At 38.5% G+C, this 27,328-nt stretch overlaps 1 protein-coding gene and 1 long non-coding RNA gene across 4 annotated transcripts in view; both read left to right on the top strand.

The window, feature by feature from the left end:
* The first annotated feature begins 309 nt into the window (after positions 1 to 309).
* Positions 310 to 27,328, top strand: part of LOC121245183 (dehydrogenase/reductase SDR family member 7) — a 50,576-nt gene continuing 23,557 nt past the window's right edge. For all 3 annotated transcript variants that reach the window (XR_005936578.1, XR_005936579.1, XM_041143457.1), the window contains exons 1-8: positions 310 to 505; positions 656 to 711; positions 827 to 860; positions 14,324 to 14,422; positions 14,497 to 14,645; positions 19,928 to 19,966; positions 20,178 to 20,270; positions 20,607 to 20,705. Coding sequence is in view for 1 of the 3 variants with exons in the window: in XM_041143457.1 (XP_040999391.1) it covers positions 427 to 505; positions 656 to 711; positions 827 to 860; positions 14,324 to 14,422; positions 14,497 to 14,645; positions 19,928 to 19,966; positions 20,178 to 20,270; positions 20,607 to 20,705 (648 nt within the window). In the remaining 2 variants the exon portion in view is untranslated. The remainder of the gene's footprint in view (positions 506 to 655; positions 712 to 826; positions 861 to 14,323; positions 14,423 to 14,496; positions 14,646 to 19,927; positions 19,967 to 20,177; positions 20,271 to 20,606; positions 20,706 to 27,328) is intronic.
* Positions 867 to 2,405, top strand: LOC121245184. The gene is made up of 2 exons (XR_005936580.1): positions 867 to 2,082; positions 2,218 to 2,405. It is a non-coding gene; the product is annotated as an uncharacterized LOC121245184 (long non-coding RNA).

Genomic DNA, 27,328 nt, shown 5'->3' with positions numbered 1-27,328 from the left:
TTGAAATTATTTTAAATTTTATAATTTGTAATATATGAATAACTAATATGTAGAGAAATAAAATTTTTTGTAAATTTTTCTCAAATACAATTACATTTCTCCTATCTAAAAATCGAACAATGCTACTCTGCCGCCTAATGAGTGTGCCCGTATGGCATTTGCACTTTTTCTCTTTCAAATATTTTTTAAATATCATTAAATATTTTTTTAAAAATACACCAATTTATTAATAATTAATTTTTGAACCATTAAAAAAATTAAAAAAATAAATAAAATACACGTGGTAAAACACGGAGCATAATAACATTTTCCTTAAAAACCGGTGCAGAATGGTGGAAGGCACCGGAGGAGAGCCGGTCCCGGGTACTTTGGTTTCGCCTTGCAGCATTCGTACTCTTTCCAAGTTTTCAACTGAACCTCTGAAGTATGGGCATATTGCTTTCCCTCTTCTTCGTTTCTATCTTTCTTTCTCTCTTCCTGTTATTCAAACTCGTCACCTCAGATGGTAACTGCTCAAAATCCTTCTCCCTATCTCATCGTAATTTTTTTTTTCGTGTGCGCATTTATAAATTTAATTTGGCTGTTGAAGACCGGTGTCCTGTGCTCTCTCTGTAGTTTAATTCGTGGGTTTTTGTTTTTAATTATTTATCGGCAGGGGATTTCACTTTGATGTCGAAAAGACATGCGAAGCGCGAAGAAATTGAAGACAAGGTAACCGTCATGAATTTCGAGTGTATAATCAAATATTTTAATTCTCGCGCTGTTTTATTGTTTCTATTTCTGAATTAAAACATTTAGTCTATCCATTACAATGTTGTTCTTCCAGGTTGTCTGGATTACTGGAGCTAGCCGCGGAATCGGTATGTGATATAAGGGTTTTATATTGTGAATCAATGTCCAATATATTTGATCTTTCTTGAATTTATGCTCCTTCGAAGAGCAATAAAGGTTTTAATACGTCAATGTTGTAACGTTCCTGATTATAGTTATGTACAAACTCATTGCATTTCTTACTGCCTTTAAAAGCATTTATGTGAGGTGGGGTTCGTGGTAGGTTATGGATATACATCCATGGATGTTTTGAAATTTTCATCAGCTGCTCTTGTCATTGTTATAACGATCACTGTTTTGTCACTACAATCATGGTGACAACAATCAGGATATCGGGTGTCATGACGAAAATTGTCTTAATAATCAGATAGCCACATTTTCTACCGTTGTTTCATATTTTAACAATGAAACAGTATTCTTCTCTGATTGGAACCTTTATGTGCCAGTAAATTCCTGATTTTGCTGGCTAGGATGGGAGGATATTAATGTTTCCCTTCCTTTTGGCCCATTTTATGCTTTATTTTACACTCCTGAAAATTCAAACTCAAGTTTTGTGTTGAAAAGAGGGTAATACTTTGGGCCTTTTTGTGTTTCTGCAACTTTGAATTCTGAGAAGTGTTTTCCTGTATTCGATGGAGGATAGCACTACTCTGTGAGTTGATGAAACTTCTCTGTGATAAGTGATACTATGGGCATGCCATCTATCTTTATGCCTGGAAGAGATTAGTTGACAACGTGAAAAAGATGGGTGCCTCAACTGTTGGTCCCATTAATCATTTGCCTTGATGTATCTTTAGAAAATTCTTCTCTGTCTCCTCGTTACTGCAAAACTGCTATACAGGGAGGCATTAAAGGTGGCAATTCTAGCTTTTGTATCTCATCTACTACTTCATTATGGGAAAGGAGTTGATTGCAAAGCTGAAAAGTATTAACCATTGATGAAGGAAATAATACCGATTAGGCCTGCAACCTGACCAAATTGGATTGTGTTTGGGCCCGTCCCGACACCCAAGGCAACACGAAAACCCGACCTGACCTGAGTCGGGTCAACTTGTTTGATATCGACCAATCTCCAGAAATGTCTTTTGAAGCCCCTCCGAACCCACAACCTATACATGGGTTTCTTCTTCAATTGCTATAAATTCTCTCAAAGCCTCCAAATCGTTCTCTGCGCAGCCTACTCCGGACTACTAGGGTTTCGAAAGCAAGGGTGAGAAGGAACTTAGACACGGAATCACCATGAGGGCCAAGGTAAGATTTGATTGTAGTCTTATTGCCATACGATATTTGTCGGACCCTACTATTTGCTCGATCTAAAAACTTAAAAATGGACGTTTTTTTTAATTTTCCTAATCGTGTACTGGGGTTTGCTCTTTGGTTTCGTAGTGGAAGAAGAAGCACATGAGGCGGTTGAAGAGGAAGTGCTGAAAGATGAGGCAGAGATCCAAGTAGTTCTCTTACCAATAAATCGACGTTGTTTTGTGTCTAATCGGTTTCTGATTAGAGAGTCGTAGTGTTTTCCATTTTTATGTTTGGATTTAATATCTAAAAGGTTGGAGTTTTGTGCTGTTGAATGAGTTTTTCCCTTTCGCTTTTCCCTTTTGCTCTCCGTCGAATCTGTCCGAGTCTACAGCACATTGAAGAAAATAGGGCCCAACGTTGCATCAAAATTATGCCTCTGACCTCGCGAGTTTGGCTTACTGTTGAACCTATCGCGTAGCCGCAACGCAGGCAGGGCACGGACTTCGCCGGGAACAATGACATAGGTGATAACAAAGAGAAATGGGGAGTGATGGCGGCTATGGTTTGAGATTTGGGGATGGATGGCATAATGTCTGTGATTGTCGGATTGAAACCGACAGTTAGTGGGTTTGACCTACAAGTTAGTTCAACCCACTTTTATCGGTCATGTCGGGTTGGTTTATACAGACGGCTCGGGTCAGCGCCTTTTCTGCACAGGCCTAGTACCGATATCCACATTTATAGCTGGTGGGGCTTCTATCCCTATTAAGATAATTGTTTCATTAGGGTTTTAAATGGGTGGTAATTTATTTAAGATATGAGATGCATTAATGAAAAGCATGGGCAACAGGGATGGTTTCTGGTTATATTATCTGCTCTTGAGCTTGAAGAAAGGTGGTTGTGTTGAGCAAGTTGCATCTAACCTGAAAATGTAAACTAACTTAAGTTAGTATGTGGTATATCTAAGTAGTGCATGTCAATGGACAGCAACGCTGCCCATTATTGTTCATTATTCTTTCCTTATTCAACTCTTCCTTATTTCTTTAGTTAATATTTGACAAATTGTAACTTTCATGTATAGGGCTAGACTTAGGCGCATACTGATTTATTTCCATGTATAGAATTGCTTTGTACAGATTATATAATATACAGAATCCTCAAGGCCAATTGATTCGGCCATTCATTAAGTTTTTCACCTTATTTTGACATGGCATCAAGAGGCAGGTTGAATTTTTTTTCCTCCTTCTCGGTTTCGTTTTCTCGGCGTGTTCTGGGCTGTTCTTGCATGCGTGGATTTCTCGGTTTGGTGTGTCGGCATTTTCTGAGACCGATCCTACACCTCTACATGCTGATAATATGAGTGTTATTCAAATCACGGTCAATCCTGTCTATCATGAGCGCATGAAGCATATTGAAGTCGACTGTCACTCTATCCGTGAAGCTTTTGAAGCTCGTGTTATCACTCTTCCATAGAACTACAAATTGTTGATATCTTCACCAAAGCTCTCACTCACCATCGACATTGTTTCTTAAGTAGCAAATTGATCCTTGTTGATCAACTCGCATCAATTTGAGGGGGGCTGTCAATGGACAACAACGCTGCCCATTATTGTTCATTATTCTTTCCTTATTCAACTCTTTCCTTATTTCTCTAGTTAATATTTGACAGATTATAACTTCCATGTATAGGGCTAGAATTAGGCGCATACTGATTTATTTCCATGAATAGAATTGCTTTCTACAGATTATATTTTTTTTTTGATAAGTAGCTTTGTACAGATTATATAATATACAGAATCCTCAAGGTCAATTGATTCAACCATTCATACAGTTTTTCACCTTATTTTGACAATGCATAGCCCTATATCAACTACCGGCCATGTCAGTATGGGATTCCTTATCACCCTTCTCTTGTCCAGATCCTTTCGAGACAGACCCAGCCCATAGGAAAATCTAAACAAAAAGAAATGGGTCTAGCATGTGGAGTACACAAATGAAGAAAGCAGGCTCTGATTTTGAGCTGAAGTAATACCTAAACTTAATTTAGTAGATGTAGAAACCCAACTAGTACATAAACCAATATCAAGTATTAATTAAGAGAAAACCTTAACATCGGTCTGTCCAATGTTACCCAATTAACCGCCCACCAATAATTAAGTGACACATAGGCATTCCACCACAACTATCATGGAGATGTTGTGCATCTCAGCCCCCACTCGTTTCTCCCTTCGCACTCATTTCACCCTTTATAGAAAAGCTTGTCTCCCACCTCGTCCCGGAAGACATCTCCATCGATCTCATCTCCCACCTCTCCGGCAGTGACTCCTCCAGTTTCTGCTCCTTCTCCTCAGGTGGCTACTCCATCTCAGACCGCAAATCTCCTCTGTCGTTGTCTCCGGGGTGCTTGATGCTTAGGGTGTAATACGGTTGGTCCGGTCCGGTGATGGACTGAATATTTTCGGTCCATCGCCGGACCGGACCGGACCAGACCAGACGGAATACCCATAAGGACTGGACCGGACCGATAACTATCGGTCCGGTTCGGTCCAGTCCGGTCCAATCGGTCAGGCCTAATTTTATTTTTTATTTTTTATTTTTTAAATCAATTAATAAAAAAAATTATTGAAAATACTAAATTAAATTAAGTGATTTATTAATGTGGATTATGTAACAAACTCAATAAAAAGATATTTTATATGGTCAATGATAATAAATTAGATGAAAATTGCATTATTAATTTATATAATTACTATATAATTAACTAATTGATATTATATATTAGTTAAATTATAGAATATTAACAAGTGTTAATAACATATTTAAAATTTTATATTGTTAATAGTGATAGGTTAGATGAAGATATATATAAAATATTGTTAAATTTATAGAATAGTAACAAGTATTAATAACATATTTAAAATTTTATATTGTGAATTGTACAATTATTATATAAATAATATATATAATATTTTTTTTTTATTCGGTCGGTCCGGTCCGAGAAATCTCCACCCCGGGACCGGACCGAAGACCGAAAGTTTCCTATTTATTGGACCGGATTGGACCATGCATTTTTTCGGTCCGGTTCAGACCGAACCGGACCGGTCGGACCGACCGGATTACACCCCTATTGACGCTGCACATGAGGTGAAATCTCAAGATCAAGGAGTCAGATACAAGAATTTCTTTGTTCTCTATTTTGATGGATTAGAAAAAATTTCCCAAAAGGTTGGTTGTTTGTATCATGGAAAAGAATGATGGAAACACAGAAGAGCTACTGCGATGGAGAACACGGTCTGCATTCAAGGTGTTTGCTAAAATGTAGAAGAGAAAATCACAAGTGTATTGTGTAAATATCAGGTTTTTCATATGCTATTTATGGTTGTGTAAACATTAGGTTTTTCACGATTGGGGTGTTTTCATCTTGAACAAATTCAAGAAGCAAATAACATTCTTATTCCTCTTGGTTTTTTGGTCTCAGATTTTAGGAGTATGGGGATGGTAATACTTCGCGTGGTAGAATTTTTTTTTCCCCTTTCCTTTTAGCTGATCTTCATAATAATTTGGGTTGTTTTCATGTTAAACAAATTTGAGAAGCAGATTTCAAGCTGATTATTGTTGACTTTTGGTTATTAGGAGGATTTATTTCATTCCGTTTGTTGAAATTTGGTAACTGGGTTTGTGTAATTATTTGGGGATTTTGAGGTCTGTCAATGGGAGCTTTGGAAGAGGGACACTTCGATGTGGAGCTTGAGAATGAAGTGAAACTGGGTTGCACTGAGCTGGGATTTGAAGCAAAATTGGATACTATAGACATTGAGGATGGGAGAGAGGAGAGTGGGTTAAGGGTCGCAGGATTTGGATAGAGGAGAGGGGTTTGTGTGCGGTTGAGACTATTGATGTTTTTGTGTGATTCCTGACGTGGCAGCAGTGCAAAGGAAGGCTGTTTTGCTTCAAAAAACAGCCCGACCACTTAGAAGCGGGACTGTTAATTTAATTGTTGTGGGATTTATAGACAAAGGTTATTATATGACTCATTAAATCACTTTCAACAAGACAGTATATATATATACATATATATATGTGTGTATATATATATATATGTATATGCACACACACACACACACACACACATCAAGTATTAATCGTGTGGGTGTGCGCACATGCGTACAGTGTCCATGTGGGCATGCTTGCAGGTGGGTGCGCTTGGGTTTGTCTGCACATGCTTGCATGTGCGTGAGGTTAATAAATACATACATCAGTGGGGGGACATAAAGAGGAGAAAATATACAGGGAGCTGTAATGAACTTCACAGAATAGCAATATCACCTTTTTGGTCTTCTGGGTGAGTCAAATTTGGTGGTTTAACAGTGGTTTCTTGGAATTTGAGCAGGCTGCAGTTCATTATAAGAAAATGGAAAGCAAGTCCTGTTATCCTGTTAGTGAACTTTACCTGAAGGGTGCTTCCCAATTATCTGAATTATTTGGAGCCTGAGCTAGAACTCTGCCCCATCTGATGGCTGATCTCTATCAATCTAAAGAGAACCTGGTTCATTCTCCTGTGCATGCAACATATTGAGTCTGACTTAGGATCTGAGATCCTATACAATTGAGTTCACTAGAAATCTTACTTGAAGCTGATGTGGTTGTTGTCTCGTAAACTGACTGCGGCAAATTAAAAGAAATTAATTAATGGTAAGTGTTGTTTAACTCCTGATCTGAATGTTGGTGACTGATTTACAGTGCAGGTGCAGGAGTGAATTGCACTGTGAGAGAATAAGTGCTGATTTTTAAATATACTTTGACAGCAAGATCAGCTTCAAAGCTGCATAATTAGTGCATATGTAACATCCAGACACCAAAAGTGTGATTTTATTTTTATTTTTTTTGACAACTAATCAGATTAAAGGGGTTTGTATTTCATTAGGAAGTTTCCTTATCGACATAGTTATCCCTTCGTTTCCAGTTTGAATAGATTCCTAGTTTGAAACCAACTCCAACTCAAACTCTCAAAAAAAAAAAAAAAAAAAAAATCCTCTCAGTATGTGTATCCTTGTAGGAATAGGTTCCTAAAGTCTAGACAACTTCAAACTATAGCCTAGTGTCCTAATCACACTCATGTACTTCTCTTCCCCTCATCTATAAAACTCACCCGAGACCCTTCATAAATAAAACCCAAGAAATACCTAGAGGAAGAACTCACTCCCACATAGCCTAGTTTTCTGCCCAGCCACCGTCGATCACCCCAGGACATCAGAGCACCACCACGCTGCCCAGAAATCGCCGACCAGCCCAACCCCGTCGAGCCCACTCCTCTCTGGTAAGCCCATTGCCGTCGGCCACCATTTTCTCTCCCTAGTGCTTATCGGCTTGACAGCTTCCCTCTCTAAACTCTCTCTTCCCCAGTGTCACACCACCATAGGAACCTGCCAGTTGCGTCGCTGGTCACTCCCAGCCACCTAGAGCTGCCATTGCACTCAGCCCTCTCTCGGTGAGCATTGCACAGCCTCCTCTCCCGTAAGCCTGTCTTCTCTCTTTATTTCTTTTATTTCAGTTTTCCCAAAATACCCTTTCTACTAGGCTGAGTTTTATTGGGGCTGGGCTTAGTTGTAACTTGACTGGTTTTTAAATCTGGTGGGCTTGATTTATTTCAGAAACTATAGTACTAGGTTAAGTGGGTTGATTTCATGCGGGCTTGAGGTTTAAATTGGGCTGATTGTGTTTACAGAAACTGTTTTGGTGATATTAAGTGGGTTGTTTTCTCTAATTGGGGCTGGGCTGATAATTAAGTAGGCCAAAGTTTTTTACTAGAATAAATATATTATTCATAGATTTATTTTCATAGAAAGTATTTAAGGGATTTTAAAGTATGTTTTTACAGTATGCTATGAAGCGTATTATTTTAGTTAAGGTCCATTATATGTATTTAATTATGTAGAGTATTATGACACACTTTTCTAGGAAATTAGTAATGCCTAGTACCTTGTATCTGTAATGCCACAAAGTGGAATCAGGAAGTGGTGTTAAGAAGTAATTAGTATGATCATATAATTGCATGTGTACTGTAAATGTTCTACTTTTATATGAAAATGTAATGTTTGTCTACGCTACGCTATGAGCTAAGTCAATGTTAGATCCATTTCATGATCTTTGATGAAATATAATGATATGCATGTAAGTGAGCATATGTATGTTATGCTATATGGATTGCGATTTGATGGATGATATGTTATGAAAATCACATGTATGCCATGCAATGTAATGTCATGAAGTATTTAGATCATATAAGTCATGTAATGTTCATGTAGTTCTCAGATCATGTATGCCATGGAATGTTTATTATAACACCCCATTCCCATAGGATAGAGATGTTATTAACATTCATAACATAAAACCCGGTAAATAGATTCATATCCTGAATTACCTCATTTATTGAAAAGCATCAAAAATTGAAATGGACATAATTGTTTCAAAACTGAACGTAAAGTGGAAAGACATAAACCCATCCTACGAATAACATAAAAGGATTATAGTTCTTGTGTCAAAATCACTTATTTCTTCCTAAGTCTTTATACTAGATCTACTCCTGGTTATCCAGCTCTGCATCATCATAAACACCATCTGTAAAATTAGACATGAAGGGAACAGAAAGAAACAAAATGAGTCGAATATTCAGTAAATAGTACATCATACTGTAAAATATAATCTGGCCTAGCATGGATTTAATTTCTGAAGACTCTTAACAACATACATATAGCATCACAGATTCCCAATCATACACGTAATATAACTTTCTGAAAACTTCACATATATACATATATTGTCACATACTCACATAGCATATATATATTCGTCATTAACTTGAGCGGAAACATACAGAATCATGGCAAACATGTAACTTGAATGCATAATAACTTATTTATCTTGTCATAACATGGAGTGAAACACGCTTGGGTCCGTGTTTCACTTAACTGAGTAACATGGAGTGAAACACGCTTGAGTCCGTATTTCACTTAGCTGAAATACATTGAGTGAAGCATGCTTGAGTCTGTGTTTCACTTAACTAAGTAACAAGGAGTGAAATACGCTTGAGTTCGTGTTTTACTTAACTGAATAACATGGAGTGAAACATGCTTGAGTCTGTGTTTCATTTAACTTGTGGTTAACCACGCTTGAGTCCGTGGCACCATAACATTTCTTATCTTTCTTAATGCATGAGAATTTATTAGGTTTCATGAACATTCTAACATGACATATTCTTGTACATGACATAGCATAACATGACATAACATGGCATATTCTTGTACATGGCAGAACATTTCTAACATGACATATTCTTGTACATGGCATAGCATAACATGACATAACATGGCATATTCTTGTACATGGCATAGCATAACATGACATAACATGTCATATTCTTGTACATAGCATATCATAGCATGGCATACTCTTGTACAGGGTATATAGCATGACATAGCATAACATGGCATTTTCTTATACATGGCATACCATAATATGACATGACATAACATATGCTCTGAACGTTTTATGACATTCCATGGCATACATGACCTAAGTACTACATGAATATGGCATACATGATCTAAGTACTATATGAACATGGCATACATAATCTATGTATTACATGGACATGGCTTGCATAATCTGTCTATTCCATTACATGGCATACTTGACTTGAATTACTACATGAACATCTCATGGCTTTTATAACATAACATATGCTCTGAACGTTTTATGACATTCCATGGCATACATGACCTAAGTACTACATGAATATGGCATACATGATCTAAGTACTATATGAACATGGCATGCATAATCTATGTATTACATGGACATGGCTTGCATAATCTGACTATTCCATTACATGGCATACTTGACTTGAATTACTACATGAACATCTCATGGCTTTTATATGATTTTAGTAACATTCAATCAATCGAACAACAAATTTATTCATTCAAGCATAAACTCATATTTCATCAAAGATTGTAAAAGGAATCTAACCTTGACTTGCCTCTTAGCGTAGCATAGTTAACCATCATAAGCATATCATATTTTCATACATAACAATAATATTCACAGTATGCATGCATTTACATGATCATGCTATTTACCTCTTAGCGTTGTTTCCTGACTTCCAAGTGATAGCGCGTTACCTATATGAGGTACATGACGTTACTAATCTTCTAGGAAAAAGTATCCTAGTATGCTTCCCACTTGAGAGCACATATCAAAAACTTTAAATCTAATAAAACATCTAGCTATATACTGAATTTATTGATTAATCCCACTATTTTAGGGCTACTAAAACAATAATATCATATCTAGTCCTTTAAATATAATTTAGTAGGGATTATATATATATGTATATATATATATATTATAAAATAACCGTGTAAATAATGATTTCTCGAAATATGTTTATTAATACGATAGGCTAATCGTGACTTATTACCCAATAATGTATGGTTTAAATCCCTTTAGACTTACTGCTGTAAAATGGTTTGTGAACTCCCCCTGATTAACATAATGTGGACCCTTTGAGCAATAACTCTTACAACACAGCCCACACTTAAGGCAAGTCCAATTTAAAATCACATGTTTAATTGAACTCACCCAACCCATATAGGAAATCAGCCCACGTAATGCATAGGTTTAAAAACATGAAATCTCCCAAAGACACTGTAGGCTACAATGTAATTAATTTAAAAAGTTTCTTCAATAGGATTTACGGAGGCCTTCGAAAAAGGGTTTTTAAGGGTATTTTGGGAAATCATCCTAATGGGCTTGGGTATTATGGGAAAACTGGATATAAGGAAGATATAGGCTTATGGGGAAAGGCTCTCATCGTGTAACAGAGAGGTTGAACTAAGAACAAAGGGAGTGGTTGTGCGATGCACACCGAGAGAAGGAGGCTGAGGCGACGACGGCTCTGGGGTGGTTGGAAGCGATCGGGGACGCAATTGGGTCCTCTGGTGCGATGCAAGAGAGAGAGGGAGAGTGAGACCGAGAAGTGAAAATCATTGGGAGAGAGAGATCTCGACGGGAACTTACCGGAAAGGAGTGGGTTCAACGGAGTTAGGCTGGTCGGCGATTTCTGGGCAACCGGGGTAGTTCTCCGACGTCCTAGAGTGGTCGGCGGTGGCTGAGCAAAGTATATATGGCTTATGCGAAGTGAGTTCTTTGTAATTTTTGTGTGTTCAAAGCATAGGGTTTATGTGGGATTTTATAGACGATGGGGAGGGAAACGGCGCGAGTCCTCCATAGATATGCTAGGGTTTTAAAATGGCTACACTTGAAAATTATTCCTACTAGGATAAGGATTCTGGGAGGATTTTGAAGAGTCGAGATGTAGTTTCAAACTAGGAAACTAATCTAATATAGAAACTAATGGATAACTATACAAAAGTTTTGATAGGAAAAGAATCATCGATTTAACATATAGCATATTTCCTAAAATGATAATGAAAATAATAAAGACAATAAAAAAATAAAAATAAATAAATAAATAAAATACTAGTTTTAAGCCCTAAATTTGGACCTGTATGTTACATTTATGTTCAGATCACATTATGCCATGTCATGTTATGTTATGCTATGTGCAAGTATATGTCATGTCATGTTATGTTATGCTATGTACAAGTATATGCCATGCTAGAAAAGTTCATGAAGTCCAACAAACTTCTCATGCATTAAGAAAGATAAGATGTTAAGGGTGACACGGACCTAAGCATGTTCACCAAAAGTTATGTTAAGATGACACGGACCTAAGCGTGTTCATCACAAGTTATGATAAGGATGACACAGACCTAAACGTGTTTATCATAAGTTATGATAAGGATTACACGGACCTAAGCGTGTTCATCATAAGTTATGTTAAGGATGACACGGACCTAAGTGTGTTCATCACAAGTTATGTTAAGAATGATACGGACCTAAGCGTGTTTACTACAAGTTATGATAAGCGGTGACACGGACCTAAGCGTGGTTCACCATATGTTAGTTGAAACACGGACTTAAACATGTTTCACTCCATGTTATTACAAGTTATGCGGTGCCACGGACTCAAGCGTGGGTCACCATATAATAAGTGAAAGACAAGATGAACAAGTCATGTATGATTGTTAGAAAATGCATGAAGTCAGTCATTTATGCATTCACGTTACATGTTTGTCATGATTATGTATGATTCATCTCATGTTAATGATGAATAGATATGTTATGTGAATCAGTGACAATATATGTATGTATGTAAAGTTTTTCAGAAATTAAGCCTATGTTAAATTAAGTTATGTGTATAGTATGGTTGTGAATTTGTGATGATGTACGTATGTTATGAAGAGTCTTTCAAAAATTAAGTCTATGCTAGGCTAAGATGTATTTTACGGTATGATGTGCTATTTACTGAGTATTCGACTATTTTTTGTTTGTTTATCTATTTTCTTCTATGCTTAACTCTCACAGATGATGAGTAGCAGAGCTAGAGGACCAGGAATAGATCTAGTGTAAAGACTTAGAAATGAATAAGTGTTATTTACACAAGAATTAGTTTAGTTATGTTTTTACTTTATGCTTTCAGTTTCATGATTCGAAGACAGTTAGGTTCACTTTAGTTGACTTTTTTTTAACTGAGGTATTTTTCATGTATTCGAATCTCTTCACTGGGCATTATGTTATGAATGTTAGTAATATCTCTATCCTACGGGAAGGAGGTGTTACAGCATATATACATGCATACATACATACAACCACATATATTTTACACCTACCTAACCATTTATATTTTCAGAATGTTTAGCATCCAGTTCCTGGATTTTGTTTATTTTCTCATTGTTATGCTAAGAATGTTTGCTTTTTTTTTTTTTTTTTTTTTTTTTTTTGGGGGGGGGGACTCGGTGGTTATTAGGGTTATTATCATCTTGTCCTACATACAAGTCTTTCACATATTGTAACTTTTAAAAGCTTTGCATGTTAGACTAGTTGAGATATGGCAAGTGTGGGCTTAGCTCTAGTCATAGTAGGTGAGATACAAGGGGCCTGCGATATGGGGATTTAAGGTGAGTTTGTTTTCATCCATTAATCTCGGTAGGAGGATTAGTGCACCTATATCTGTACTGCGATAACCTTACTGTGGGTTATCAAACTTCAAGGAAGTGGCTGAATCTGATGCGCAATTTACATGGATATATTTTTTGTTTGGTAGAAAAGAACCATATGAAACTGTCAATTTTTATATTGTTTCACTGATCCACTGATGTACATAGGGTATCTGTGCTGAAACATTCCTTCTGGTAGAAAATTTTCTCTACAGAGCGCATTTTAAATTGTGGTAACTATAGTGGTTATGGCTTTGGTGTTCATAACATTGATGGCTTGAGAGTGATTTATCTGACACTGCCCAGCCACTCTTGTTACCCAAGTAGAACAATTTTTCTATTTATAGAGGGAGGCTATTGTGAAACCTCCTAGTGAATAGTAGCTACATTTCTGAAAACAAAGTCCCATATTTGTTGCGTTGGATTTTGTTTTTTCCTGGAGTGTTCTTTATTCCTCATTTCTTGTTGAGATTAAAATATTTTAAAACTTATAGTTTTCTATTGTATACGTCCTGTGTACTAGGCCAATGCCTTCCTTCTTTTAAATATAATAAAATCTCTTACCTAGCAAAAAAAAAAAAAAAAAAAAAAAAAAAAAAAAAAAAAATAAATAAATAAAACTGATATACAAATGTTGTTTTTCTTTAGGTTGTTTTTCATTATGTTTTTATTTTCTTAATGTAAATGATGCAATATAATAGGAGAAAATCTCTTACCTAGCAAAAAAAAAAAAAAAAAAAAAAAAAAAAAAAAAAAAAAAAAAAAACTGATATACAAATGTTGTTTTTCTTTAGGTTGTTTTTCATTATGTTTTTATTTTCTTAATGTAAATGATGCAATATAATAGGAGAAATCAACTTATGCTTTGTATTCTCAACTTTTTATTTGAGAAGTCAAGATATGTTTCTTTGATAAAATATTGAATTAGAAATATTAGAAAGCTACATTATCAATAAGACTCTATTCAAGGCTCATATTCTGTTCCTTTTGTATGCAGTTGAGATGTTGAGGTCTTTGTTGTGGCATGCTTGTTGATTTTATATCTATCATGTTGTTTTTTTGTCACTGATTGTTGTTTTACATAAATGAGTATATCACCTCACGTGTCCCTTTTGATTTTATGTATGAAGGGAAAACTCTTGCTAAACAACTTGCAAGATTAGGTGCCAAGCTTATTCTTTCTGCACGGAATGAGGCTGAATTGGAGCTAGTCAAGAAGCAGCTCATGGGTATGTCTTTTCCACTGAACCTTGATGTAAGCATCTCTATATTCTTTCTTATTACATGGCTGGCATGCCTGCAGGTAAACATGCACCGGATGAAGTGAAGATTTTACCATTTGATTTGACATCTGGAGAAGATTCTCTCAAGGAGGTTGTAGAGAAAGCTGAATCCCTTTTTCCGGGTGCTGGCATTGATTATATGATCCATAATGCAGCTTTTGAGCGTCCTGTATGTGAGATATTGCTTTCCTACAAAGTTGCATTTTGAAGCTAGATGGAATCTGCAAAGATTTAGAGTTTTGAATTATCTTGATGATAACCCAGTCTTCTTACCGCTTTCTCTCTCATGCCTTCCCGTTGCTTTCCTATTTCCGGTGCTTCTTGCTGGAAATTTTCTTAACCCTTTTTTTTAGCTCCTCGTGTTTCATTTTCTTTTCATCTTTTTTCTGGTTAGTTGGGCTTTTTGGTTTTAGTTGTTCATTTTCATGTCGGGTTCGAGATGGAATCTTCTCATTGATTTAAAGATTTTTGAGTTTCAACGTGAGAATGAGAAGTGGCGGATTATAGAGAGAAGCCGCAAGGTTACCAAGTATATCATTGTGGATGTACCCACTGTGGACTAGCTGGTCATTGTGGTGGGCTCTTGTGGTGTGTCGGCTGGTCTATTGGAATTTTACTAGTCTAGAAGAAATGGGAGTCAGGTGCTGTTGGTCCAGTGTTGCCATAACAAATATGACCGCTTTTTGATAGTCTGAATATGGGAGAGAGGTGAGGTGTGGTTTTATTGCTGTCCCTGAAGGTTTGAAGGGTGAAGGTTGGAGGTGATTTGCCAATAAGCTGAGAGAGGTTGTTTCCATGTACTATGCTTCGAGTTTAAAGAATAGAGCATCTCAGAGGTCTACTCCTTGCGCTCATGATGTTTTGGAATCGAATGGGACTTTTGTGGAGGTCTTGATGAGATCGTCATCGTCTTCAGAAGCTAATGGTTGCTCGGTAGGCCGGCGGGAGGACCGTGGGATGGTTGGGAAGATCGCGGTGCAGCCAGAATTGAATTTGCCCAAGAAAGACGTTTGTTTTCCCAAGGGGGACTCGACAGGGGTAATTGATTGTCCCTCTCTGTTAGCCATGCAGAAATTCCTACTGAACATGAGGGAAAAGGTGGAATCTGTGCTTCGTTAGGTCGACATGGGCTTGCGCTTGTCTGCGGATTGTGTGGGTAGTGTTTCCGGCGTTTTTGGATAAGCAGGTGATGGCTGACAAAGATGGGCTAGGCTGTCCTGTGGGCTTTACGCAGTCTGAAGATAAGAAAGGAAAAAATAAAGTTACTAGGTTGGGCCTGGTAAAAATCCCACAACATGTTTTGTGACATACCAGTTTTGATTTTAGGGTATATAAGTAAATTTTTCTAGTAAACTTATATTTTTAGAATTTATATTTTTATGATTATAGTTTTATTAGAATTTATATGTACTTTATCTTTATATTTTCTATTATAGTTGCGATTTATGATTTGTTAGAGTTTTGTTTTAATAAGGATTTCTAAAGTGTATCAGATTATGTACTACGATTTTGTTTTGAAATTTAAAGTTTTAAAATTTTTCTTCTATTCACCGAACCTCATCACTTTGTTAGCCTATTTTGAGAACTTCAAACCACCCAACCCGTATGTTTCTCTCGGTGATTTTGTTTGTTTTGCTAACGTCCTAGTGGAACACCAACTCTAGTGCCGTGTATCTTCTATACATGCACGTCTCCACTCTCTTGCACGTGCACGTCTATGCTCTTCTAGGGTTTCTCTAATTCTCTATCACCTACCATTATAAAACGTGCTTACCTGTGCATGAGAAGACAAACTTGTGAGTTGCGAAAAACCCCTGTTGCCGAACCAGTGCCGTCGCCCCTTCTCCTCGGTGGCCACCTCAAGAGGCGCCGAACCTCTCCTCGACGACACAGAAGCCGCCGACCCATAACCCCCCGTCGAGCCACTCATTTCTCCGGTAAGGCCTCGGCCGCCACAACTCTCTCTCTCTCTCTCTCTTGGTTTCGGTTTAGTAGTTTCTCTCTCTAAACTCTCTCTCTCTTTCTCTCACTCGGTGCCGCACCACCATAGGAACCCTCAGTCGCGCCGCCGGTCACTCTCAGCCACCAGCGCCGCCATCGCCTCAGTCCTCCCTCGGTCTCAAGTTACGAAGTATTATTCAAGAAGAAATGCATCGAGGTAAGTAAATTTGATCATGAATTAGGATCATCACAGTTAGCTTATATGTATGTATTATCCAAGCCAGTTCATTGACAGCCACTATTTATGAACCTCTCATGTCATATGCAAGCATGTCATCTAGCATAGCATACGACCATGTCATTCCGCATCATGTTTAAATTCAAAATTTATGATTATGTATGTAGTATGTCATGCATCTCATGTGTACAAGACACTTAAGCCATCTTAAATTCAAGTGTAAGATAATATCAGATCAGTTAATAAGATGGCCATTCAGATGCATGGTACCAATGCAGTTCAGTTCAGTTCAGGTTGGTGTGCAAGCCATGAACTCAGTCGTGGTCCACCATAGTATGCTAGAATACTATCAGCAGTTCCCCTTGCTGCAGCGGGATGTGGGGCTGGTGCACAACCTTGCACACAGGGTTAAGTGTGTTGGCCAGTCAGATAAGTCAGATAAATCAGTTAAATCAGTCAGATCAGTCTGTTAATTCAGTTAAGACAGTCATACATAGCATAAGCATCAGCATGAACAGTCATGAATTCTTTTTAGCTCAGCATGAAAGTTGTTATGAAAATCTTATGTTTATTACGTTTACGTTGTGATAGATTTCTTACTGAGTCATCGACTCATTTTAGTTTGTTTTCATGTTTTTAACCACCCAGGTGAAGATGATGATTACGAGCAGGCAGGCCAGGAGTAGGAGCATTTATTTATTTTTAGTTCAGACTTTCTAAAATAAACATGTTTTTATGACATGAATTTATTTCAGTTTATTTCATTTAATGTTTTGGAAGACAGTTTTATTAGACATTTTTCCGCATAATAAAAGTTCAGTTTTTTTTTTTTTTTTTATTATGAAATTATGGGATCTATTACCGGATTATTTTTATGGAAAATACGTGGCACTCCTAGCCTACGGGAAGGGGGTGTTACATGTTTGGAGGGTGAAGTCTCATACTGGGGCTGTTTTGGGAATATCAGGATCAGACCTTTCATCATCCATGATGCTGGCCGAAGTCCAGCTGTCATCTGAACTGGTATAGACTTTGTTGCTGGTGTCAACCGACCTCTTGGTTGGTGTGTCAGTGATGAAAATGTACCCAGAAAGTGAAGAAGGGGAATTTTTCCTCGATCTGAGCTTCAGACAACGGTGGTTGAGAAGGATACTATTTGGTCATTCCCTTTGGTCACATATGGTAAGGATTTGCATTCTATGGATTCTGAACCAGTGGTTGCTCCATCTTTGCTTCTTGTAGATGTTTCTTTTGCAATTGGGAATGGACAGAGGGCCCCTTTCACAAGTACTGTTCAATACTGGTGAGCTTCAGCTTACAGGGGAGGTTCTTGATGGTTCGAGCTTGTAAATGGTACTGTGTGAAGGGGACTGTTCCGATGGGAATGAGGTTGATCCGACCCCTCTTTGTGCTCTTCCTCCTTGTCACACTTCTTCATGTGTGGTGTTAGATTGGGACTTAAGAAAAGTTGAGGAAATACAGGATTGTGTTGGGATCTCTTGTGGTGGTTTTGAAAAACAATTCAAAGCTCTTCTCATTGCATTGAATCTGGATGTTCCTTGGCTTGAAATTCGCTTCTAAGAAAGAAAGGGAGTTAAAACGATTAGAATGCTCTATTAATTATGATTTTAAGGAGGGAAGTGGAGGAAGAACAAATTGAAAGGAAGGGGGTCTCATCTTTTCTCATGAAGCCTAAGATCCTCTCTTGGAATGTTAGGGGGCTTAATGATCTAAACAAATGCCTTCGTATCAAGTCTTTATTACGTGGTTGGAAGGTTGATATTGTTTGCCTTCAAGAAACAAAGTTACCTTATGTTGATAGATGTTTAATTCGTAGTCTATGAGGGTGTTCTTTTGTGGGTTGGGCTTATTTGGCATCTATGGGAGCTTTTTGGAGGCGTTCTTTTGATGTGGGACACAAGGGTGGTGGTGTCATTGGAGGAATATATAGGGGATTTTTCGGTAGCTTGCTCTTTTAAAAATGTGGAGGGTGGGTGGCAATGGGCCTTTGCAGGTGTTTATGGTCCAAATTCAGATAGGGAAAGGAGCTTTTTGTGGGAGGAATTGGTGGGTTTGTATTCTCTTTGGGATGTGCCGTGGTGCATGTGCAGGGACTTCAACATTACTCGATTTTCGAGTGAACGTTCAGGTAATCATTTTAGTTATGATGTTGGAGAGGGATCTAGGATCGATTTCTGGTTTGACATTTGGTGTGGTGACCGGGCCCTCAATAGTATATTTCTGGTTATTTTTCGATTGGCTTGGTTTGTTGCATTTTCTGATTTGCTTTGTTGTTCTAATGGCTCAATTCAGTGGGATTTTCGTTTAACTAGAGCTGTACTTGATTGGGAGATTGACGAAGTCTCAACTTTTTTCAGCTTTTACTCTTTGAGGCTTGGTGGTAATGTTGAGGATAGGATGTTGTGGAAAGTCTAAAGGGTATAAAAAGTTCAGTATTCGTTCATACTATAAGCTGTTGACTTCTCAGAATAGTCCTTTTCCTTGGAAGTGTATTTGGAGGTCTCATGTGCCTACCAAAGTTGCTTTTTTCATTTGGACTTCCTCTCTTGGGAATATTTTGACATTGGATAGCTTAAGGAAGCGGGGTATTATAGTTATGGATTGGTATTTCATGTGCAAAAAGAATGGAGAATCTGTGGATCATCTTCTCTTGCATTGCGAGGTGGCAAGGGCATTGTGGGATGGCATTTTTTGTAGAACCGGCTTGGCTTGGGTGATGTCTTTGAGAGTGGTTGATCTTTTAGCGTGGTGGAACGGGCTTCAGGGGTGCTCTAAAGTGGATGCGGCTTGGAAGATGGTTCCTTTGTGTCTCATGTGGTGTATTTGGATGAAAGGAATGAGCAGTCTTTTAATGACAAGGAGTGTGCTTTGGAGCAACTCTGGAATTTCAATGCACTCTTTGCTGTTTTGGTTTTCAGCTTTAGTGATAATGGTTCTTCCGTTCATGATTTTCTGATATCGCTTTCCATTTCCTAGAGTGTATTTAGGTGTTTTCTTTTGTATACTTCCTGTGTATACGGGCTTCGCTTATACATTCGTTTCTAATAAAATTTATTCTTGCTTATAAAAAAAAATGATACCCTGCAATATCTTGAATTTTCCCCTCAAATCTAGATTTACCAATTAGGAAAGGGTGCTGAAGTAATATATTTACTTAATGCAGACTTTTCTAACATATTTACCTTTCGTAGATGCCACTTATTACGTCTCTATACATTTATGATGCATTTTTGTATTTGATGTTGTGGCAGAAAAGTTCAGCATTGGATTCTACCGAGGAAAGCCTTAAGGTACGGCAAGGTTGTCCTTGGGAAGTACTGATGGTTAGACCTTGTCTGGTCTTTGGACTATGCCGCTTCTATCAGTTGCTTGGGCATTTGTTGCCTATAGAATAAAAAATTGACCCTAATCATCAGGAAGTTTACCCAAGGTTATACAGATTATGTGGACCATTTTTGTTTGTATTCTGAAAGTTACCATATTACATTCTCGTGCTAGCAGGCAACATTCGCTGTAAATGTCCTGGGGACAATATCTCTCACACGGCTCCTGGTGCCTTTCATGCTAAAGCGGGGGAGGGGCCATTTTGTTGTGGTATGTGCGATTTTATGATCTCTCAATATCAAATTTTGGGTCGAAAGATACAGTTTCATTATTAGAATTTATGTATATATATTTATTGCTGTGAGACCTGCACATTGGCTTTAATTAGCTGGATTTATCAATTGGCATTCATTATGGAATGTTAATATCCTCTGTAGAAATAAATTAGTAGCATGATTTGTGATCATTTTATCCAGTTGTACTTCTTGATAGGCAGATTGCATGACTATTGAGAGCTGAATATCAATTACTTGTTTTTACCCTTTCCCTTCTCTTTCTTCTGTTATTGGTTCATTCTTGCATGTATAAGCTATATGCACAATGCAGATGAGCAGTGCTGCAGGGAAGACACCTGCACCAGGTCAAGCTGTGTACTCTGCTTCTAAATTTGCTCTAAATGGATACTTTCACAGCTTGCGCTCTGAGGTAATTATTTCTTCTTGATGGATAAGACTCATGGTGCTTCAATATTGTATTTGTTAGACTTAGAAGTTAAACATGTTGAATTACAGCAGTTCTCAACAATTGGACAATCTCCAAGGCTTGAGATTGCAAGATACCTGCACCAGTGTGTGAATTGTATTCACCTGTAAAATTAAAAATAATAAAGTTATGTAGGACCGTATTATTAAAGCAAATATTTCCACTGTTTTACAGTTTATTTTGATGTCAATATGTGCCTGCCGGACCTGTTGGAGATGATCTCAGCCCTCTATCATAAATATAATGGTTAAGCATTTATTTAATATTTAACATAAACTCATCAGATATGAAACTGAAAGCTTTTAACAATTTATTGACTTGAAATGATTTTCCAGTATATTTTTTCTGTAGACATAACTTTGGAGTTAAGTTTGTGTAAAGTCTAGTGGAGTTGGGTAATGCCATATGTGGTGAAGGCTTTTTAATAAGTGTTATTGTTTGGGACTGCATTACACTAGATATGTTTGGGGAGAAAAATTTTGAGATTTGTTTTTTGCTGTGTTTCATAAAAGTAGCCAGAAACATTTTCATAAAAGTTTTTTGAAATATGTTTTGTATTGGAGTTTGTGAAAGTGGGTAGGGAGATTTGAAAAGTTGTTTGAATATAATTTTTTAGATTTTTCTGTTTTGAGTTTTTGTAAAAGTTGTTTTTGGTTTTTGGTTTATGATTTTTATTTTTTATTTTTTACGGAAACTTAGGCAAATGATTGGATGGAAAATTTGTTTTGGAGAAATAGAAAATTTGTTTTAGAACTTGCTTTTTGTGAAAAATATTGAAAAATTCTTTATCCAAACATGCAAATACTGTTTAGGCTTTTGTTCGAAAAGTTTTTTTAGGAAATGCCATTTTATTTCGTCATTTATAGAAAGAAAAAACTCTTTTGATAAATAATAAGAATGCCATTGAAAAGTGCGAACCTATTACAGTCTATAGACGATGTTTGAAGGAGGAGAATGTTGTAAAAGAAAGTCCTGAGCTCCTCCATCATTTGTTCTCGGTCTCAAGTTTTCTGTCATTCATTTCCCTCCAAATATACCATATGAGGCATGTAGAAGCCACTTTCCTCTCTAGGCATGATACAAATCAACCCAACCCGGCTGAAAAAATCATTCCATAGGGCACTAGCTACCTTGCGATGTAGTAAAAGGTGATTTACAGACTCCTCACTCTTGCATATGGAGCACCACCCAATCACAACAATGTGGTTTTTCTGAAGATTATCCATGGCCTGCTCGAGCAAAAAATACAACACTTGAAGGTAGTTTAGCCTGTCATATTCTCTTTCAAGGAAAGGGATTGTTAGTATGAGGAATGAGAGCATTATAAAAAGCACCAGCTGTGAAGATCCCTTTATTGGAAGGGGCCCAAAGCATCTTCTCTTCACCTTCGTTTCTCAAACTATTGGAGGGTAACATATTATTAAATGTGGTAAAGGCCTCAAGCTCCTGGAGTTGAGCCTCTAATAAAATTAATCACCAATGAGGGAATTCACTCTACATCTCCGTAAGGTCACCACCAAAGCATTCTTAGCATGAGTCACACTCTACACTCCAGACAAGCCCCTTTGAAAGTCCTACCACCACGCCACAAATTATGCTAGAATATGAATCTAGCATGATATCCCACTTCAAATCTAGTATGTTTAGAGAACTGCCTCCACTCATTTCGTTCTTTCCATAATCCCATCTCATAAGGTCCTTGGACCTCATTTCAACACCACCCACCCGTGAACATTCGTAATTAAAATCTACCGTTGTTCCCCCCACATGGCCTTTCTCTCATTCTAATAGAGCCAAAGTCATCTCCCCTAGAGTGCATGATTATAGAGAAGCAAGTTCTGAACTCCTAACCCGTTTGTCTTCATGGATAGGAGAACATACTTCGATCCAGCTTATTAGTTGAAATTTGACCTCTTCTCCTAACTCACCTTAAAGAAAGTCCCTTTACAGCTTTTCTAAGGACATGAAATATGTAGGTGGATTATAAAGAGTACTCTTGATCAAAGTAATCCTATCACACCTTTGGACAGATGCATCCTTTTCCAACAAGCCAACTGTTGCTCATTTTTCTCTATATTATATTAGCCTCGAACGTGGCATCCTAAAGGAAGGCCTAGGTTCATAGGTAAAGATGAAAGCTTACACCCAATAATGCTTGTCAAACTATCCACATCGACTTTTCTCTCTCCTAAACACTTTTCTCTCCGTACACATGCGAAAAAAACATGTAGAATCCATTGTTTGATGGTGGTACGTTAATGGTAGAATAGTATTACAGTTTGGGTATGATGGGATTCAATAGAGAGATAGTGATAGAATCAAAACTCTTCTTTCTTGTGAAGGAAGGTGGTTTGTTACGTATTATAGAGAGAGGGTGGAAAGGAGAGACTACTCTAATGCTGGGACCAACTAAAATGGCTTGGGGGAGCGGTGGAGGAATGCTTCAGAGGGGAAAAGAAGGATTTTTATACTGCAAACAGAGATGGATATCGCAGTTTTATAGCACAGAGGTGCTCAAACAGTCAAGGGCGCTACATGGTGATAGTAGAGTACTGCGAGGGAGGAAGAAGAAGCTTTCTGTTGGTACCTGAAGGGGAGGGGGAGGGGTTGAAGGAGATTGCGGGAAGCTCTATGGGATTTTACTCTAGAAGGAAGGTATAGGGGTGGTTCGCATGGAGGTGACTAGAGGAGGAGATCGAACACTTGGTCCTACAAGGAGGCCCTTGTACAGGCGGTGGCGCTTCGTGCACAGGAGGTGGGGACGATGGTGAGAGGTACAAGGACAAAAATATGCATTGAGCCCCTCTGGTTGTACGGACTGTGGGCTTTGGCAGGGTGGGTGTTGGCTAGGAAGAAGGGGATGTGTGATGTGCTCTGCTGGAAATGCAGGAGCAAATGTGGCAATTGTAGAAGTTGATGGAAGAGGTGCTGAGGAGTGCGGGAGTATTAAGGTAAAAGATGTGGGGGAAAGTAAGGGGAAGGGGCCGGATGTTTGTAGAAGGCTTTCTAAGGCCCATTATGGGCCTTCTCATTAGACCTTAGCCTAGGGAGAGGGCATATGGGTTGGGCCTCAGCCCAGGGGCAAACAAAAGGCTTATGGGCCTTAGCCTAAAGCCCAACCCAAATGGAAGGAAAGCCCTAGGGCTCCTTCTAGTGGCGGGAGTGGTGCTCAATCACCCACTAGTCACTACGCCGTGATATACGCCGATGATGGAGGAACAGCTAGTGGCAACATAGAAGATGCCGATGATGATGGTGGTGGCCTCCGATGAAGGCTAGAAGGTGTTGAATGTGCAAAAAAAGTTCGACGAGCCCAAAATGACTTCCTCAACAGCACAGGGTGGTGTCTCTGTCAATGGACAGCTTTGCTGTCCATAATCAATCTTCTTTTCTTCTATTTTTCTTTTCTTATTTTACCTTTACTTCATTTACTTAGGCTTGTACAGTTAGCATATTGACAGAATATATAGTTTCCATATAAGGCTAGAATGCTAGAATCACTCGGCAATTAGTTTCTTTCCATGTATAGTTCTCTTGTAAAGTTAATATAATATACAGATCACTCAAAAGGCCATTGATTCGGCTATTCACACAATACTTTGACTTACTTTGACATGGTTTCAAGAGCCAATTGAATTTTTTTCCTTCTCGGTCTCGTATTTCTATGTGTTTTGTGTTGTTCTTGCCCGCGTGAATTTTTTTTCTCTTCTTGGTTAAGCTTTGTCTTCTCTTGAGGTGAACCCAACGTCAGTTCTTCATGTTTTTCGACAATCGTGGTTCTCTACTGCAAATTTCCTGTGTCTTTTGAGTTTTAGTTGCTATCGGCCCAACCTTCTCTAGGTCTTTTAGCAGTTTCTGTGGTTGGGTGACTGTCGGAGCAGCCCTCTAGTGGTGCTTCCGGTGTCTCTGTGTTGGTAGTTGTTGTCGTAGCCCTTTGGTGACTTTCGACATGTCTGGTTTTCTCGAGTCTTCTTTGTCTATTGTCGCAGCAACTGTCTCGTGGGATTTTCGGCGTGGTCAGTATATTCTATGGCTCTCGGCTTCTTTGAATTGTGGTTCGTGACTTTTGAAAATTTCATTTTATTTGTTTTGGTCTTGGTTGATTTCCGTTGTTTCTTTTTTGCTTTGTCTTGAGATTCATTTATTTGTAATGGACTCTGCACCTATGTGTGTTAAGTTTACGGGCACAAATTACTCTAGTTGGGCATTTCAATTTGAACTTTTCCTCAAGGGAAAAGATTTTTGGGGTCATATTGATGGCACGGATGTCACCCAAACATCCAATACTGACAAATCCAAAGATCTCAGGGCTTCTCCTTCATGGGCTGTACTTGATACTCGGATTATGTCTTGGCTTCTTGGTTCAGTGGAGCCACATATTGTTACCAACTTGTGGGCTCATTGCTCCGCTCAATCCATGTGGAATTACTTGAAGAAGGTTTATCATCAAGCTAATGATGCTCGTCGCTTTTAGTTAGAACATACGATTGCCATGTTTCAACATGGTAGTTTTTCCATTCAAGACTACTAGTCGGCATTTCTGACTCTTTGGCATGAATATACTGATTTGGTTATAGCGGATGTTCCTATTGCCACTCTTTCGACTATTCGGACTCTTCATGAGACTAGCCGGCGTGATCAGTTTCTTATAAAATTACGCCCGGAATATGAATCTATTCACTCCTCTCTACTGAACAGATCTCCTGTTCCTTCTCTTGATATTTGTTTTGGTGAGTTACTTCGCGAAGAACGTCTTAGTACTCCAGCTATTCTGGAGCAATCTCATGGCAGTGTCGGAGAGCCTACCGACGGCGACGGTAGCACAGACACCGTCCACGGAGGTAGAGGAGGTCGCCGACGAGGCATCGCCGGTGTACTGTGTGCAAAAGGCGTTGGTGGAGTTCAAATCGCATGATTCTTCGCTGAAGGAGACCTAGATTTCGCCGACAACTGTGGGTGGCTTGGGCTTGGCTATGGCGGCACTGTCTGTCAAACCCTTTGAGGGTTTTGAGTTGGAGGAAGGGGATGAGGAGTCCGATGACCTCATGCACTCTGTAGAGGATGAATTATTCCTCCTTGAGGCGTGTGAACAGATGGGTTTGGAGGAGTTATCTGTGGGGGAAGATTTTCAGAACTTTCAAAGTAACAAGATGGGAAATCCTATCCCATTGAACTATTGTTTTCCATATCAAGCTTCAGATTGGGTAATACGTAAGGTGAAAGAGATCCAACATTTTGTGGGGATTGACTGTGAGGGGTATGAAGAGCAGTTCATTGCTTTGTTAACTGCTATGGAAGCTGGGTATCAACAAAAAAGGAAGGGGGACTTGAAGAAGAATCGTGAGCTTAAAAGGTTGATGTGGTCGATGAATTCAGAGGGTAGCTCCAGTAGGAGTAGGGTAAAAGGGAAGGGCTGGCTGTTCATAAATGAAGCCAAAGATTGTGTCTTGGAATGTTCGTGATCTTAACGAGGTAAAGCGTCTTCGGATCCGGCACTTGCTTGGTGAGTGGAAAGCGGACATCGTTTGTTTACGAGAGACGAAGCTGAAGTTAATCAATAGGAAGATTGTGAGGAGTATATGGAGCAGGAGTTATGTAGATTGGGTGTACCTGGCTTCGTCAAGGACATCGGGAGGAGTTGTAGTGATGTGGGATAGGCGGGTGGTGGAGAAAGTAGAGGACTACATAGGGAGATATATGGTAGCGTGCTCTTTTAGATGTGTGTCAGATGGTTTCTTGTGGGCATTTGCAGGTGTTTATGGGCTCAATTTAGACGTGGATAAAAGATTATTGTGGGATGAGCTAGCAGGAATTCAGTGTTGGTGGGAGCTTCCTTGGTGTATTGGAGGTGATTTCAATGTTGCTCGATTCCAAAGTGAAAGTTTTGGAAATAGAAGATTGAGGCTAGCAAGCTTGGAGTTCTCAGAGTGTATCTTTGACTTCAACTTGATAGACCTACCACTAGTACGGGCCCTGCCACATGGTCTAATAATCATACATGGACTCGTTTGGATTGTTTCCTAATTTCACCAGAGTGGGAAAGCCATTTTTCGGACGTATGGCAAAAGCGGTTGGTTCGTTTAGCTTCGAATCATTGGCCTATCTTGCTTGATTGTGGAGGCATTCAGGGTGGTAGACGGTATTTTAAGAGAATGTGGTTGAAATCAGAAGGTTTTGTGGAGAGGGTCAAACAATGGTGGATTTCGTATCAGTTCGAGGGCACACCCAGCTTTATTTTTGCAAATAAGCTGAAAGCTTTAAAAAGAGACCTAAAAGAATGGAATATACAGTCTTTTGGCAATGTTGAGGAGAACAAAAATACCAAGTGGATGGAAATATAGGTGTTAGAAAGACTACAAGAGGGGAGACCTCTTACTGAGGAAGAGCAAGCACAGAAAACTTTGCTGGTCGTAGATCTTGAGAGGATAATCTTGCAAGAGGAAATGTCTTGGCATCAGAAGTCAAGAGCATTATGGTTAAGGAAGGGGCATCGGAGCACGAGGTTTTTCCATAGTATTGCAAACTCTCATAGAAGAAACAATAACGTTGAGGTGTTGAAAATTGAG

Source organism: Juglans microcarpa x Juglans regia, unplaced genomic scaffold (genome assembly GCF_004785595.1).
Source record: "Juglans microcarpa x Juglans regia isolate MS1-56 unplaced genomic scaffold, Jm3101_v1.0 JmScfU0001, whole genome shotgun sequence".
NCBI classification, from domain to species: Eukaryota; Viridiplantae; Streptophyta; class Magnoliopsida; order Fagales; family Juglandaceae; genus Juglans; species Juglans microcarpa x Juglans regia.
This window is presented reverse-complemented; position numbering and strand designations above follow the sequence as displayed.